Here is a 17,895-nt window from a genome sequence, read left to right as displayed (position 1 = left end):
GCCCAAGGAAGACACTAAAAGACAATATCCACCCCAGCTACAGCCTGTTCACCCTGCTGCCATCTGGCAAGAGATACAGAAGTATCTGCTGCCGTACGACCAGACTTAAGGCCCTCAAGCTGAGAGACAGCTAAATTCATCTTCAATTCATCTATAAACAAATGACATGAAACTTACACTGACATTGTACACAGATAGTTGATACTTTCTGGGTATATACATGTATATATGTATAGCTATAGGTGTATAGATGTACATATATGTACTGTATATTAACTAAGGCTGTTTTGTTTTTCCTCAATGTTGCTAATCAAATCCTATTGTTGTGTAGCAACATCATTTGCAATTCTGTACTGTTAAACAACAACAAATGAACCTTGATACCTAGAAAAATTTTAACAGTTAATGAAACTTTGCCCTGTGTTGTTTTCAGCATGAGGAATGCAGAGAAAATATGTTACAAAGGTCTGTCCAGGTCAGCCCACGTGTGTTGCACGTACACTTCAGCCTAGGATTTGACATAACAAGGCACATGTCAACGTTTTACCTCACATGCTTTTTAACCCTCTGTTGTCTTTACACTTGTCTTGCTTCATGCTCTTTCTGTCACTTATTGTCTGTGTTTGACCCTTGCACCTTTTAACTTGGAACGTGCTTTCTCTGAAGTGTGCTTGTCAGGCATGTTGGACCTGATGCAGTGTGAGTGATACCACCACTGCCATCACATGTAACATGGGAAGAGTGCCAGGTCATTGCTATCAGGTTATGAAACCACACCAAGCCTGGAGAGCTGGCCTGCAAGAGGAGTGCCATGGCTTCAGTTTGATCACAACAGGTATGGTTGTTTTTACATATGATGTCAGGTATTGTAAATATGATTCATGTTGGCTTGTATTGAAAGCTTTTGGGGTCATGATCCAGATTTGGGTCCAGACCTCTTTCAGTCTCATCACATGAGGTGGGTAATCTCCATAATTAAAATGCTTGAAAATCCTTCTATGAAGCACCATCACAATTATTATTATGTATGTCATGTATTTTTCATTTCAACGGAAAAAGGAATTGAGCTAAATCCTATCATGCATGGTGAATCTAATCTGCTTACATTGACTGTGGTCCAAAGAGATGACAAACAGCTTACAATGGCAATTCTTTACTTTTTACCCTCTGTAGACAGGTGTAAACAGTTTTCTGTTCATTTCTCACAGGCTGTTCAAGATGTTCATGAATGGCATTCTGTTATAATTGATCTGTAAACACGACTTTGAGATATAAATGTCATATCCAATACCTGGAAATTTCATGTGCTGTACATATATATGTGGAAATTCTAACATTTGAATATCTACCTAAGCTTATATGATCAATATTCTGTGGTCACTCCTCAAAGAATTAGATAATGTGTGTGATGAGAAATACATTGTTAAAGGTAATGTTTCATAATGAATGTATTTCTTGAATATGATGTTGTATTACTAGCAAAACAAAAACAAGCAGTGGCTCTCCTGTGTGCAGTGTAATGATTTATCTGGTTTGTGTATTGCTCTAGTCAGATGAGTTCCAATTGTGAGCAAACCTTAACCTCGAACCACGTACTGTGTAGTTGTTGTAGACTTAGATGACCTTTATTCAAATAAGGAAACAAAGAATGACAACGGTTGTAATAGAAAGGTTGAACAGTAAATGTACTGATCATGTGGCCAGATGGGCTATCGTGTTTCAGAGTTTCAGTGAGTTGAGATGCTTTTTCAGAATTAAAATCAAAATCAAAAAATTATTTTGTCATCAGTTGGAGTAACTAACTGATTTGCACATACCAGACTCCCGCAGAGCAGATAATAAATGAAGCACAATCATTACAAATTCATTTCTTTGTTTGCAAAATTTGGTGATTGCTGTGCAAACGGAGATAGAAAGTGCACTAGAATATTTTAGTCAAGTAAAAGTACTGTTATTTTGAAACAGGGCCGTGGGCAAGTTCATTAAGATGAGTAAATGTTAGTTTGTTGCATTTCTGAAAAAAGAGTTTGACTTATGTTCAATTGAATACAACACAAAGATATCTCTTCCATTCTCACATAGTTGATAATTTTTCACGTTTCCTGTCACTTTTGTTTTTACTATTGTACTGGATGGGACTTGTAATGCAGTGATGTGTGATACGTAAAATAGAAAATGATTAAATGTCACTGTTTCCCTGCATCTGCACACCTGATTCATATGTTCAGCTTGTTATCAGGATTCTGCAGAGGCTTGATGACAAGCTGATCATTCAAATCAGGTGTGTTGGAGCAGGGAAACTCCAAAAACATGCAGGACAGGGGTCCCTGAGGACCAAGGTTGGGAAACACTGACTTAAACTCATGTGTGTGGGAGGGTAAAAAAAAAAAATCTGTGTCTTTTTCCTCTAGACGTTTGAGTGCATAACCCAGCATAACCCAGAGCAGATCAGCATGGACTCTCCTGCGAAGGCTCAGAGGGCGAGGGCAGTTGTGACACCAGCAGCGGCCCCTGATGGTGGCTATGCCTGGTTCATTTTGGTTTCCTGCTTCCTGGTGTTTGGCCTGACCTTTGGGGTCATTAAGTCCTTTGGTGTATTCTATGTTGAGATACACCAATACTTTGAAACCACAGCAACAGGAACATCTTGGATTACCTCTATTGCGGTGGCTACCATTCATGTTGTAGGTAATTACCACGCCTTTTTGCTCTTTAAAACCACTGGGTTTATAAAGAACACACACATTAGGACACCAGTACATTATTTAGAACTTCAACTTCTGCAGTCATTCCTTAGTCTCATATTTGTGTCTTTCAAAATCCCTCCACTCTTCTTGACCCTGATGGCAAAACACAGACTACTCATGAGGTTTTGACCACCAGGTGGCTCTCTCCTACATCTTAAAAGACTGTATAACTCTGGATGGCATGTCCTTCCTTGTTCTGAATGAATAGTACAACCTTAATTACACACAAACTAGTAGGAAAATACAAAAGGTTTGCTATTAAATTGTAGACAAAATGAGTGTGTGGATAAATTAAATGATCTGCTGCAAATGTAGGGCCATCCAGGCAGAAAGAGGCAATGGGATTATTTTAATAACACTTAAACCTCTTAATGTCCTCTGTGGTGTAACTTAATGTTGGTTTTTACTGATATTATTACTCAAATAGGATTACATTTCAAGAAAACATCTTAATTTATGCATCTTGAAAATAAAATTAACTGATGTGAACTGCACATTAAACAAATTACAGTATATATCCTGAATAGGATAATGCATAAATGTCCTGTGTGTCCTTCTACAGCTCCTGTAGCATCTGCTCTGAGCACTCGCTACAGCCATCGCTCTGTAGTGATAATGGGAGGACTGATATGCAGCTTAGGAGTCATATTTGGGGCTTTTGCTCGTAACCTGATTGAACTCTACTTAACAGTGGGATTCTTAAACGGTGAGTGGTTTGAAGTTAACATGCAGACACAACGCAAACTTAAAAACACAAACAAAAAGATTGACATCCTCTGGTCTCCTTTGCTGCAGGTTTTGGCTATGCATTGACATGGACCCCCACAGTGACCATGCTGGGCTTGTACTTTAAGAAGAGGCGGCCGGTGGCAAACGCCTTAGCCAGCGCTGGAGAATGCATCCTTACCTTTGGTTTCACACCATTTTTCCAGCTGTTGATTGACAGCTACTCCTGGAGGGGTGCTATGTTAATCCTGGGGGGTCTGCAGCTTAACCTCTGTGTGTGTGGGATGCTGCTGAGGCCCCTAAAAGCCACCAGAGATGTGACTTGTGAGGTCAAAGCAGAGGAAGAGGGCATGTCCCTGGAATTACTACCAAAAGATGACTTGGAGCAGAGTACACCAAGCTGCCGAGAGGCAGAGGAACTGAGAGTATCTGAGGGGTCTGAGGAGATACCTAATTCAACCATGAAAGTAGACACAAACAACTGCACTAAGAAGGCTGAACTAAGGACCAAAATCCTTCGTTACGTAGATTACACCCTCATCACCAATGCTCGATTCATGGTCTACTCAATGTTTGGGGTGTTTGCTGCACTGGGTTTCTTTGCCCCTGCTCTCTTCCTGGTTCCATATGCTCGTAGTAAGGGGATTGAGGAGTACCAGGCAGCTGCACTCATGTCCATCTCTGCAGCGTCGGACCTGTTTGCAAGGGTGTTCTTTGGCTGGGTGGCAAACTTGAGACTGGTGCAGATGGTATGTTTAGTTTAATAGTTAACCAAAGAAACATCATTTTGAACGAGGGGACAGCCCATTGTTCCAACAGCCCATTATTCCAAAACCCAGACTGTCCAAAAAATGTCCCATTGGACAGAAAGCCCATTTGTCAGACAGTCCATTATTCATCCATTGCTCTGAAGGCCCATTGCTATGTACACACACTCTTTCTGCAGCTGTTAGGGTTTGGGAGTTAGTGGTAGTTTATTAGTGCAGGGAGATTATAGTTTTGGAGCAATGGGCATTTGGTTTTCAGGATAACAGGCTGTTTGACAAATTAGTCTTTGGTCCACTGGGACAATTTCAGAATCCCTACTAACACAAACTCACTGCAGGAGCATACTTGTAACATAACATTTGCTACAGGTGATGCTGTCACAACCTGAAGTTTTAAACGTTGCTGAAATGTTGTCCCAATGTTTTCACCACTTTTGCTGTTGATGTGCGATTTTAGCAACGTTGCAGCAATGTCATCATAAAATGTAGAGGAAACGTTGAACACACATTGTAAAAAATACCATAGAATACCATTAACATTGTAATGTTTCCATAGCATAGCAGCAATGTAACACTGTAACTCTAATGTTGCAATAATGTTATAACATCACAAATGATACATCGCAATTGTGATGTTGGACTGTCAGAACAATGGCATGGCACCCTGAAAACAAAGATATGCAGAGTTTCAGTATCTGCACCATGTAGTATAACGCATATGATTATGTGTATAGGGCTGTTTGACAATTTGACATATGAGCATATTATTTTTCTTGTCAAATGTTATGTGAGAGGATTGATATCACTATCATGTCTGCACACAAATTATAAACCTTCAGCCACGAGCCAGTTAGTTAGTTAGTTCTAATCAACACATTATATATTTTTTTTTATTCCATAAATACTGGTGGCCTGGCAACTTCACAGTGACAACAAAACCCCAAGACAGGAAAAAATACAGGGCTGAACTACCTTCCCAGTTTGTCTTAAGTAAGGTCCCATGGAACACATTGCAAGGGGAGGGACTTCACCTCTCTGTGTCCATGATAGGCAGATTTTAGGCAAAGCCAGGCTAGCTGTTCCACCTACTTCCAGTCTTTATGCTATGCTAAGCTAAGCTAAGCAACTGCTGTTTGCTGCTTTGATTTAAAATCTGATCTCATCTAACTCTCGACATGAAAGCAAAAAACAAACAAGCGTACTTCGCAAAATGTCAAGATATTCCTGTAAAGAAGTGACATACTGCCTGCATAAAAAGTGTGACACATCCTGTCTGTTGTGTATCTGCTCCTTCCAGATGCAGCAGCTGACAGCTTCAGTAATTCTGCTGGGTGCTGTATTACTCCTCTGCCCACTGGCCTCGTCATTCTCGGAGCTGGCTACTTTCAGCGCAGCTTACGGCCTGATGTTTGGTGCCACAGTTGCCATTCACATCACTGTGCTGGCTGAGGTTGTGGGCGTCCACAGGCTTGGAAGTGCACTGGGATTCTTCATGCTGATACGCAGTAGTGGAGGCCTGCTTGGACCTCCCATTGCTGGTGAGTAAGAAATATTCTTTGATAGTCAAATGCAAGTACACAGAGTGCCTTCTGTGCATATCAAAAAGAAATGGATTTCAGCTTTGAGTAGTTGATGTAAAATTCCCTGTGATATACTCCACCATGCTAACAGCCGGCCGCCAGCTAAAAATAAACAGAAGTTGCACAGAGTAAAAAGGAATAGAAAAGAAAAGTATTTAATTTACTGTGTGTTAACATTTCTCTTAGTTTCGCCAAAACCTAAATCATTAAGTCAAGGTTACAGTGTCATTTTCCTGGGCCTATTCTTCCAACACATAAATCTGACACAGTGGATGTGCTTATACAGCGTTCAGAATTGTAACTACAGCCCAGTGAGCCTGTTCAACCAAATGAGATTTTTATACCTTCATGACATGCAGCACCACCCTTCAATTAATCATGAATATTGTCGATGGTCCATCTCACTGGAGCTGAGCTTTTTATATTCGCAGAGCAAAAATTATAATATCATGATACTTTATGGTTGTGTTAATTTCATGGCTGAGAGCTTCCCAAAGATTCTTTTTTTCCCCTTTAAATGGAGTTTCTTACCCACTGCCTTTCATTCTGTTACCTGTGACATTTGTCTAGGTTCATACTCTGTGTCCTGTTGAACACCAGAACAACTGTAATACTGTAAAGGCATAACAAGGGAGAAGAAAAGAAAAACAAACATCTCGTAAATGCCAAAAGGATTTTTTTTTTTTTTCTCAGATTTGTGGCCTGACCAATAACTGACGCTTTGGTTCCAGTAAGTTCCAGTATGCCTATCACTGGTACTCTTCAGCAGCCGTATGTTGTTTTGGGAGTCACTGGCAATTGACCTGCTGTTTTGATAATAGAATGCATTAGAAATATTATGGACATCTTACAGAGATGTTCTGAATAAATTCCATCCTTCTTCTCTCAGTATAAAAATCCTTCTTGTCTGCTTTTCTTGCAGTACATTTCATCCTTTGTGATTAGCGTGGATTTAATAAAGAAAAAAATCAGTTAAGAATAGTGACTCATCCCCTTATGTGTGCACCGAACTATAAGTGTAGGTGTCTGACTAATATTTTGTGTCCCACCATCCCTCTAAAATACATTGAAATACATTTTAAAGTTAACAGAGAGGTTTGTCAGTGGCTGTAGAGCTTTTCAAAGTTGCCAGCAATCTGTTTGCAGCTATTACATTAAAATAGCCCCATAGCAGTCACATAAGAATAAAATCTTGTTTTTCTGTCCTCTAAACCAACATAAACCGCAGCCCCACCACCCACAGTGCTGTCCTAGAAACCAGTGAGCATTTGAACCTGATTACTGAGGTTATGACCCATTTTCACACACAAAACTCTAAACAATAGCAGTAAATAAAGCCTGCAAAACACCCAGCTTGACTTTGGCACCATGACACAGCAACCCCTGCCAGAAAGTGTCCTGCCTCCGAGCGCCGCCAGCAGTAAATCAGCTGGGGAAACCTCTCCAACAGAGTGGAAAAATAACACATTCACATAATTGTGGTCTGGATTCATTTGATGGTATTTATGGATTTTCACAAAGGCTGTCCGTGCAGCAAAAGAACAGGGAGTAAAACTGATTTGAGTTATTGAAGTATGACAGGCTGCTGTTTTTTTCTCTCTGCAGGATGCATGTGTAGAAGAACTTGGACTTTCCCGTTTGTATATACTTTGCATTCCCCTGCTCTGTCCTTAGTCCTCATTCCTCGTTTTCCTTTTAATATCTCCATTAGTCTCTGTTTAACAAATTCCTGAAAACCTAATCTGGATTCAAGCAGAACCATCACATGAAAATGCTACATTTAAGATAGTGCTTAAGGCTGAAAACTGACCTCAAATAAAGTTAAGAGCTAATTAAAGTGAAGGTGGTGTCCTATTTATAACTTAACATGGTCCCTCTGACACAGAGGCTATTTCTAACTTATTTACTCCACCGTTCAGTCCTTTGAGCTCTTTGAAGACCGGAGAGTTGACGGATGTTGAGGTTTCATCAAAGCGTTCTAATTATGTTTCCTTCACAGAAGGACAGCACTTGCATTACTGCCTCAGGATAAAATTTATCTACATGCAATCCTCTTACCTGTCCTTACCTTACCTTGTCTTATATTTGTGTCTGTGTTTATAACGATCATTACATTTTGCCATAATTGTGATAGCACTGTTTTGTCCAGCGTGGCTGCATTCCAATCAGGATTTATCGTTGTCATTAGGCTAAAAGATTACAAAAAATATGAGTGTGTCAAAGCTGCAAACACTGACACTTACTTTCCCTTTAGGGTTCTTCATAGACAAGATGAGTGATTATGGAACGGGTTTCCTCATGGCAGGAGTGGCTCTCATCGTCTCCGCTCTGTTCCTGCTCCTCCTCCAGCAGATGAACCGCAGACATCAGAGGTCAACCACCAAGAGCCACGATACGCATTCGGACAAAACGGGACAAAGCACCAGAGCTGAAGCCAAAGAGCTGGACAGGACATGAATGAAGGAAAAATTATCTCTCTGTGGCTGATAGGCGAAAGAGATCTTGATTTCAGGATAACAGAGGAAACTCACTACGGTGAGGACTAAAGCAGTTCTCTGGTAGAGAAATGTTTAGATAGTGAGTGCAAGTTCAGACATCTAGAAGAAAATGTCAAGTAGTGTGAAGTATCAGCAGGGCCTTTGTCATCTGGTGTCTGTCTGGAGGTGATTCTTGGGACAGTTTTGAATCAGTATCTCTGTCAGGCACACAGAGCAGAGAAAGTGTCTGTTGGCAGCAATTTTAAATTTGATAAATCTTTTAGACAGTCTTAAGACTTAAGGGCCATTACAATTATTACTAACCAAACTACAACCTGGAAACTTAAAGCTGTCTGTACATTTTTCACTTTGTGGGTGAAACTAATTTCCTTTATTTACAAACCAAGAGCATATTGCCAAATGTGATGCAGCAGCCATAAATCTGGGTAGTTAATGTTTAAATTAGGATCCTTTATCTTAAAGTCTTAAAATGCTTTAGTTATTTCTTGTTTTTACTTTTTCTGTTGTATTATTTTAAAGGTAGAATATGCAGGATTTGTTGGCTGCTATTTGTAAATACACTATTCAAAGTTTGCCCCTCCCCCCCATGTCAACAAACAAAAGTAAGAGTAGCAGCAGTCAAGAGAGGTAGCGAGAAATGAAGAGAGGGGGCTTTGCTAGCGAGAACATCGCAGTGAATCACGCTAGAGATGGACCATCTCTGAAAAGGGCCAAAGCAAGCCTGTCCCACCTCCAAGCGGGTTGCAGCAATGTCTCGTCCATTGCAGCCAACCATGAGAATCCCCCTCATGTCCACATGTCCATCTAAACTCATGTCTGTTCAGGAGAGCTGAGAGAAAGATGTTTTTAAGTGAGTTCAGGTCTCTGTACTTTTGTAGCCTCAAACTGAATCTCTGTGGTTTGAAATTTAGTTTCTCTTCTATGTTACTGTTTGTACTTTAAGTTTGACTTTCATGTAAACTTTCAGTTGTAGAGTCATGTTAAGTTAGTACTGATGAAAACCCAACTTTTGCTGTGTCATAATAGAAGCTTTTAAACAACAAATTAACAGGGGGCTTTTATTGTGAGGAATTCATAGGGAATTTAGTGTTTATTTGCCATCTTGCCATTTTTCTCAACATGGAGCTAAGCTCATCTTTAGTTAAACACATGCCTTCAAACGGGTAGCCCTGTTGTAATGGAGATGTACATCCCTGCCGTGCTTGGCTAACGTGCAGAGTCAAACCAAGTTGAGCCAAGGCAGCACATGTGTATGGAATAGTGGTATGTGTCTTCTCAGTCTGCGCTGCTAGTGTGTGTTTGTGTGTGTGTGTGTAGGTGTGTGTAGCTCTCTCTGGAGAACTCATAGACAGCGAGCAGAAGAGAGAGAGACAGAGACAGCGATCTAAGTGATGATTGACAGGGCCTATTTTTCTATCTAGCGTTTATACTTTGTTTTTTGTTTGTTTGGTTGGTTGGGTCTTTTATGTTTGCTTTTAGGAGAATCCTGTATGTATGCCTGTAAGACATTGGATAGAGAGATTGCAGTTATTTTTTTTTAATCAAGGGGCAATAACGCAGTAACAAGAAACATCAGGTTCAGCCCTTCTGTTTACCTCAGTCGTCTCTGTACAATCTGATGTGTTTATACTGAACACTGAACTCATTTGAATGTTACAAACTGTAGCAACATATTGTCACTTTCCTACAATAAAAAAAAAATGCAGACAGAAGTCACGCTTGGTTATTGCATGTTTTTGTCCTTTATTGCAGTAATGTCATGTATGAATGATTGCTGGGTAAGAATGTAACTCTGGCTCCCTCCAGTGAGAAGCTACTGACATTGCAGTTGCAACCTTCACTGCAGGATTTAGCTGAAAAGTGCTGACATACTGAGACATCTTACACCAGAATTTACAGATGGAGACTAAAGAAGCAAATTACAGTAAGTTGCATCAGGTCTCGGTTCAGTACTTGAACTGAATACACTATCCTTTGCTGATAAAATATATCTAGTATGTTCCAATTAAAATAGAGAAGGTTTCAAAAAAATCTGGAGTGTTAAATTACACAACGGAAACAAATAAACGAAGTTCTAAATGGTTCAGTGGAGTTCAGTCCCACTGCAGCCTGAACGCCAGCGAGAAAAGCTTTTCTTCATTTTCTTCCTCTGCTGCAGAATGTTTGGTATGTGCAACCATCAAGAAAAACTAGCTTTCGTAAGCCCGGACCAACAAGAGGCAGCAGATAAACATCTTCAACCTGGTGTAATTCAAATGTAACAAGTATAAATAAACATGTCACTATGCATAAATCTGCAATAACAAACTCCAAACCAAGATTTACAAACAGTGGCCCACACTAGAGCAGACACGATCTGCACACTCACACACACACACTCGGGGACACACACGTGCACACACCAAAGGAAAGAGACTGCAGAAAAGAAAACTTGCCACAACAAGAGAGCTGGTCACAAAATACCACAAGCCTTTGATCTGCCAGACAGGAACAAAGACATAATCCATGTTTCATCGAAACTCTACATGAAAACCAAACACACACATACACACACACGCACACACACTGTACGCCATGGTTGACTGCCAAGAGAGAGAAGAGGCCACCTATTATCAGGGAAAGGAAGACTGTCGGTTCAAAATTATCAGAGGATTTCCAATCCGGTGAACCTAAAATCTGCTGTGACTTGATACACGAGGAAGTTTGATCTTTTAATTGCATATCAGCCCGCCTGAAGTCCCTGAACCCGTTTATTACTGTAACACCCTGTGCTGTCTGTACTGCACATAAAAGGAATAATATGTCTGACTGAGCAACAAACCAAATTGCAGACTAAAACTGCATTTTCTTTTATGTGTTACGATTTATTTATTGAGCTCATATTCATTGAGCCCATGGATGAACCTTGTTGATCTTAAAGGAGTGCTCCACCAATTTTATGAGGAGTTTAACTCAACTTATAAAAACTGTTTGATAATGTCTCCTGTCAGAGTTGTCTTGTTTTGGGGTTGTTTCTAGAAGGGAATCCCAGATCTGTGAAAGAGCTTGCACAAGTGGTAATTGTAACTGAAACCATGATCTTTCCCTAACCCTAACCAAGTGTCTTCTGTCCCTAAATCCACCCAGATTTTAACTAAAGTGTTGTCATATTATAAAATGTAATCAGTTTGTACAATGAAGAAACAACAAAAACAAATCTCAAGCGAGTTTCACTAGTCTAGGGTTCCCCTCTAGACACAAACTTACTTGGGGCTTGACACTATTACGAATAGAAAGCCTGAGGCACAAACTAGATGTGGAGTTTGAAAAAAGGGGCCCTTTATGAATGTAATGAAAGATGGTTTGTTGCCTCATGGGAAATGTAGGATATAGCATTTTTTTTTAACTTGACCCATACTAGGGATTAAAAGTCAGGGTATCTTGGGCTCTGTTGCTTTGATTTTGACCATTCTTTAAAAAAAAATCTCTCTCTTGGGAGTCCCCCTTACCTTATGACAGCAGCTCTTGGCTAAATATTCTTATTAAACAGAATCCGCCTTCTGAATTTTCTCTCTTTTACCAAGACACACTTATAATTGGCTTGTTAACTCACCATAAAATACACTACATGCACACTACATGATCTTTGTTCATATATGTGAGGGTAGAGAACTGGTAAGACCATGTGAGCTAACTTCTTGCAAATAAGTGGGACTATTTTATTCTTCACATGTGTGTAGAGGGAGAGAGGAGCAGCAGAGACATGGGACAGTCCACATGTGACCCTTTCACCATCAGCTCCAATAAAGCAGAAAACACAGGAAAAGCTTTGAAGTCTAACAGGACTTACTGGAGGGCCTCCCGGTCATTTTGACATCACAGTGGCACCCCCAGACTCAGGGTCGCTATAGAAACAGCTGAAAAAAAGATCCTTTTTTTTTTCCGACCTTGCACCCGGGGGTCATGTTGAGGAATGCTGCAAAGCTACCTGGGTTCAAAGTGCTCGGTAGCAGGACGAGAAAGAGGAGAGGTGAGAAGAGAAGGAGGAGGGTGAGGACAAGAAAGAGGAGAAATTTGTTGTAGAAAGGGGAAAAAAAACAGCTGGGAGAGGAAAAAACAAGGAGGGAGACTGAGGAGGAGCACAAGAGGGGACAGGAACAGCGGGTGAGCTACAGTAGGAAAAAAAAGGCAAAGGGAAAATGAAAAGAGCTGAGGAAAGAGAAGGAGAATGACAGAAAATAAACCATTATTATGGGGAAACCCTCAGAGATGGCAATCAGACTTTGTGCTGGTTAGGACCATTAGAGGATAAAGGATAATGACACAGGAATGAAATAGTCATGAGGGGGAGGCAGTTGAGATCGAGTACAGCTCTAACCTCCTCACTGATCAGTAGAAAAGAGACAAACATGGTGGTAATGAGCAACGATCAGTGTAGCTACTAGGGCGTTCGCTTAATGAGCACTACTAGCGAACAAACCCACACACCACCTACACTCACACAGGTTACTACACTACACATAGGAAGTCTAATGCGTACATAACCTGTTGCTGATGGAGGTGGGAGTAAGTCACATAAAAATCCTAAATTACTCTGGCAAGAATCAAGCATGTCAAGTCAAGTAAATCATATGACAGTTTTATTTTCTAACACCTAATAGCTCTAAGTCTTACTGATATTTGATTTTTTTTTTTTTTTTGGCTTTAATAACAAGCCAAATGAAAACTCCAAAATGATTAGGATTAGGATTAAAAGAGATACACACAGGAGAAAGATTCATGAAGGTGACTTTCTATTCTACAAACAAACAAACAAAGCCAAGTCGGCCAAAGCTTAAATTAAGCTTGTATAAGTTGGCTTACCACTTTTGAGAGATAATTGCAAAAAGATGTGTGTTTGGAAAATCCAGTATCGGTTGGGTCCTGCTTTCTGGATTGCAGTTTATAGACAGCTTCATTTGTTTGGAAAAGGGAAAAAATATTCCACAGCTTCAGCCTTCAAAACACGTCAATGAATAAACCTCCAGGAATGTGCAGAGATCAATCTTTCACATTTTCATTTTTAGTGGTTCCCTGTCCAAGTTCAACAAATTCTTATCCTGTACTTATCCTGTAGGTCTTCATATAAACACACTAATTTTCTGATTTTTTAAGATACAAGTTCAAAAAGATTTCAGATGTGAGAGCCACAATGAGACAATGCTGAAGTCAGGCAGATGTTTGGTCTGCAGGAACCCCTTTTTTGTCTGTTGTCAATCAGTCATACAGCCCATTTTCTTCCTTTATCAACCCATCTGCATTTATTCTGTCCTCCAGCTTCTTGTTTTCTTCTTCTCTTTTTCCATCAGCCATCACCAGCCCACATCTTTAAACAGCTGTCCCCCTTTAACTCATCAGAGTCATTGTGCTGTTCTCACACACAAATAATGGCATCACATAAAAGCACTTGGAAGCAACAATACAACTATTTTGAAAAAACACTTTTTTTAAAAAATCAAGTTTTTAAAAGTATAGATTTGAAGGTATGATGTAAGTTTACATCACCGGTGTAGAATTTTTTTCCATTTCTGAGTTGATGTTTCTAGTTAATAGCCTGGTAAAGTGGATTGGATGGCGCCAGTAAAATTCTTCTTGACTGTTTATAGTCAAATAAATCCGCAACACAATCTTGTGCTTCATGTGCATCCATACTGTGTGTGTGTGTGTTTTTTTCTGTTTAATCACATGGCTCAAACTCAAACTGTACAAACAAGACAAACACATCCTATCACTGACTAGAACAGCCATTAAGTCAGAGATTTATCTGCCCTCTTCTGCTCCTCTTCGAGCACATTAAAATCACAGGCTGGGACACAGCTAATGTTTCCTGAATTTTTTAAACATGAGTCAGTAAAACAGAGCAAAGTAGACTTTTATTGCTGTTGATATACAACACATCAAATGGAGAAAATTTGTTTTGAATGAATTGTGTGAGTCAAAGTGCTGTAAAGACTTCCTATATACTGTATATAAAGTCCTTTGATGATGTGTGTCTCCTTCCTCACTTGGTACAACAGTTCAGGATTAAGAAAACATTAAAATACAATTAAAATATAATGTAGTGTGATTACCTAAATTCTACAGGCATACTTCAGGATTGTAGTCTGTCTATTACAACTATTTTAAAGGACCAGTGTGGAGGATTTAGTGGTGTCTAGTGCTGGTGCATCCAAGTGAATATGCCTCACCTCACCCTCTCCTTCCATGTGTATGAAGAACCTTCAATGGCTCCAAAACCTACTAAGTATGTACAGCCAGTGTTTGCCAGTTCTATACTACTGTATAAACACGGCATGCAACATGGCAGCTTCCATGAAAGAGGACCCTATTTTAATGGCTCATTATAATATCACAAAAACACAACAATGCATATTTTTAGGTAATTATACTCTAATGAAAATATACTTATAAATATCATATATTAAAGTATATTACACTGCATATGTGTTGAGAGCTCACAGCCCATAAGTTCAACTTTAACCATTCTCCAAATCCAGCAGCCAGCAACCACGCCAACCAATCACAGTTGACCCCTTACCCTTCAGCCTGACCCCTGACCTCAGCTGACAGCCTTGATTTGGAATGAATGGCTTTGACAGGCTTCTGCTTCAAGCTTCAGCACACTGACACAAGAGCGGCCCACCAGAGTAGCAGGCTCATAAGCAATAAAGTGAAAATAAAATGATGCCCTGTTCACCTTGTTAGCTTGTTGTGATATAAAGACTTACTTGAAAATAACAAAAAAAAAAAAAATGGTGCCATTTTTATTTTTAGTCTGTTGGTCAGTCCACCACCATAGTACAATTTTGTACAGACTTTCGCCTGATGTTTCATCTAGCGCCATTATCAGCTCACTTGTCGTATTGTTGGGTTAATGATCATGACATTACCATTAGCTTCAGCTGTACTTTGTATTAAGTGCTAATTAGCTAATGCTAGCATGCTAATGCACTACACTAGGATGGTGAATATGGAAAACATTACCTGGTAAACATCGGCTTGTTAGCTTTGTCAACTGTGAGCATGATGGCATGCTGACACTAGCACTTAGCACTGCTGTACCTGTAAGTACATCCTCACAGAGCCGCTTGCATGACTGTAGACTCTTTGTTTGCTGCTTCTTCACCCAAATAACCTTCTCCTATGACAAATTCTTTTCTATGTCAATGTATTCATACGACAGAGTCCACATTTATGACCAGTGTAGTGCATAAATAATGCCATTCAATTTGCAGCTAATGTTATTCATGACTGTGAAGTGTCATGCAGACTTGCAGCAGAAAGAGAGAAAGTGTGAATACGGACAGAAATGGTGACATGATATGTAACATGAAATGTGTGAATTACACTACAGACTGGAGTCTTTGTGACAATGAGAAACTAAAACATAGATCTATATATGGTCTTCTCCTCTATCTCATTTTCCTCTTCATCTACTTGCAGTTCTCATGTTTTATGGTGCATTCCATTTCATCTGGAGAGTCTGGATTTTCAAGTTCCCATCTGGAAATTTCAATTATTGAAAATTGTTGTTAATAACAATAAATGTAAGTGATCTTGTCCATTCAGATTTCTACATGAATATAATGCACCATTTAGTATCATTAATTAGACTACAGTTGCCCTGGTAGAGAGAGATTCTATTTCAAATTAGTGTGAACTTTTTTTAAGTGTGTTCATGACAGCGAAATATTTTTATAAAAATATAAATTTTTGATTGTTTAGACATTTTTGAACATCTCTTTGTGTTAATGTCTCACATTTCAGCCAGAAATGTGATGAATAACAGAAGAAACCATTATCAATCACAGGTGTATACCCTCAGACATAGATAATTACATACTGTATTACACCTTGTAAATGTTTTGGGTACATAGACGCAGAGACCACATTCTATCAACACATTTGCAAACCTCAGTTAGTTTGCAACGTGCGTATATTCAATCCAGATGCACAAGCTGGACTCAATTATGAAACATATGCCACACATATTCCAATTTTCCTTGTATAAAATCATACTTAGAGTGCTCGTATAACAGTCACGTGTGACTGAAAAGTTGCCCTGACCGCTAAACCAGACCGCTAGGTCTCTGGACAGCTACCAACTATTACACCATGAATCAGACTGGAATTAATCTTGACCATCAGAGAGTAAAAGCATGTGATATGAAGCCCCCTGAGACTCACAGACACTCCACCCTGCAGAAACAGCTACAATGTGTCTCTGCCTCCAGAGAATGTCTCTCAGATGAAAGGAATTTCTGTCTTCTGAGTGGAGAGTCTTTCTCTGAACAGACTGAACATCCATCAGCAGAATTTATCTAGGTGTTCCTTCTCTCTCAGTTCTGTCTGACATAAGAATTTATTCAGAATTCACAGTCTGCTCTCAGTCACTGTATGCATAGGTCCAGACTGAATGCTATGTCTGGTTTGGCTGTGGGATTAATTATGTGTATCCTCTTGTGTGTGTTGAGTTACAGTACGGTATCTGTGTGTATATGTGCATGCACATTCTGTAGGCTGGAATGTGTCAATGTTTCACCACTTATCCTGTTCATGAATACAATTGTTTAGTTTATTTAATATTCATGTATACATTCCAGCTTTAGGAAGGAGGCAGGATATGGATGATGTATGTGAGAGCATACTGAGAATATTAGAACACTGTCCATGGCTGGAAACTATGCAGGAGCAATTTAAAGAACAGAAGATAACATATCAGGGTGTGGTACAGTTTAAAAAAAATGACAAGATAATACAACACAGAGCTGAATGTTGTTGTTGTGGATTTCATTTCACATCTAAGAATCTAATACACATTTTTATTTCTGTGACAAATACTACAAATGGTACAACAGTTGGTTTAAATAAGTTTTCTATAGTTTTTCTCATGATGCATCATAATGTCAGCTCATTTCATAATTATGTTGATATTATGTTGATGGAAGACCCTCCTAATAGTGCAGCCAAATATAGGACTATTTACTGTTTCAAACCATTGGATGTTAGCAGCAAACTTTTCTGATACCAAGCACTATTTGATGCCCTGATAATATGGGAGCTCACAAATAATTAAATTTTCTTTTCAAATTCAAATTAGCCATATTGCTCAAGCAAAGTATATGACCAGTTTCTGGACAGTTTTAATAACTTTTCAGAGTACATAAATTCTTTAACATTGAGCGAATAAATTGTCTGATAAAACTCAGCAACTGTAACTACTGCAGATCTGTCACACTTAAGATTTCTTCACTGTGTTGCCTACAGTGGACATGATGCTGTAAGAGTGATACTCAATATGGAAAAAGTTTACAAGGTGGTGTATATTTTAGCCTATCCAGAACCAAAATATGCGGGGGCAAAACTGTCAGGAATGGATTTAACATGTATTAGTCTACTCTAACATAAACTGCAAGCATTAGCGTGCCCTGCTAACTGGCTTTCCAGCGTAGGGGTCATCCCTAGTATGTTCCCAAGTTCCCCAGCTCTATGCAACACATATGTTAGTATTAGGGGTTATGGTTGAAAACAAGACCCAGGGAACATAGGAACTTGGCAC

General features: G+C 39.5%; 1 protein-coding gene across 1 annotated transcript; it reads left to right on the top strand.

Annotated features, from left to right (window-relative positions):
* Positions 1 to 738: 738 nt before the first annotated feature.
* On the top strand, positions 739 to 9,867 carry LOC146316164 (monocarboxylate transporter 13). The gene is made up of 6 exons (XM_084735074.1): positions 739 to 835; positions 2,412 to 2,688; positions 3,310 to 3,453; positions 3,543 to 4,222; positions 5,538 to 5,778; positions 8,075 to 9,867. Exons 2-6 carry the CDS (start codon positions 2,454 to 2,456, stop codon positions 8,275 to 8,277), a joined length of 1,503 nt encoding a protein of 500 aa, XP_084591200.1. The 5' UTR covers positions 739 to 835; positions 2,412 to 2,453; the 3' UTR covers positions 8,278 to 9,867.
* The last annotated feature ends 8,028 nt before the right edge of the window (positions 9,868 to 17,895 follow it).

This window comes from Lutjanus erythropterus, chromosome 13, assembly GCF_056507025.1.
Source record: "Lutjanus erythropterus isolate fLutEry1 chromosome 13, fLutEry1.hap2, whole genome shotgun sequence".
NCBI classification, from domain to species: Eukaryota; Metazoa; Chordata; class Actinopteri; order Lutjaniformes; family Lutjanidae; genus Lutjanus; species Lutjanus erythropterus.
This window is presented reverse-complemented; position numbering and strand designations above follow the sequence as displayed.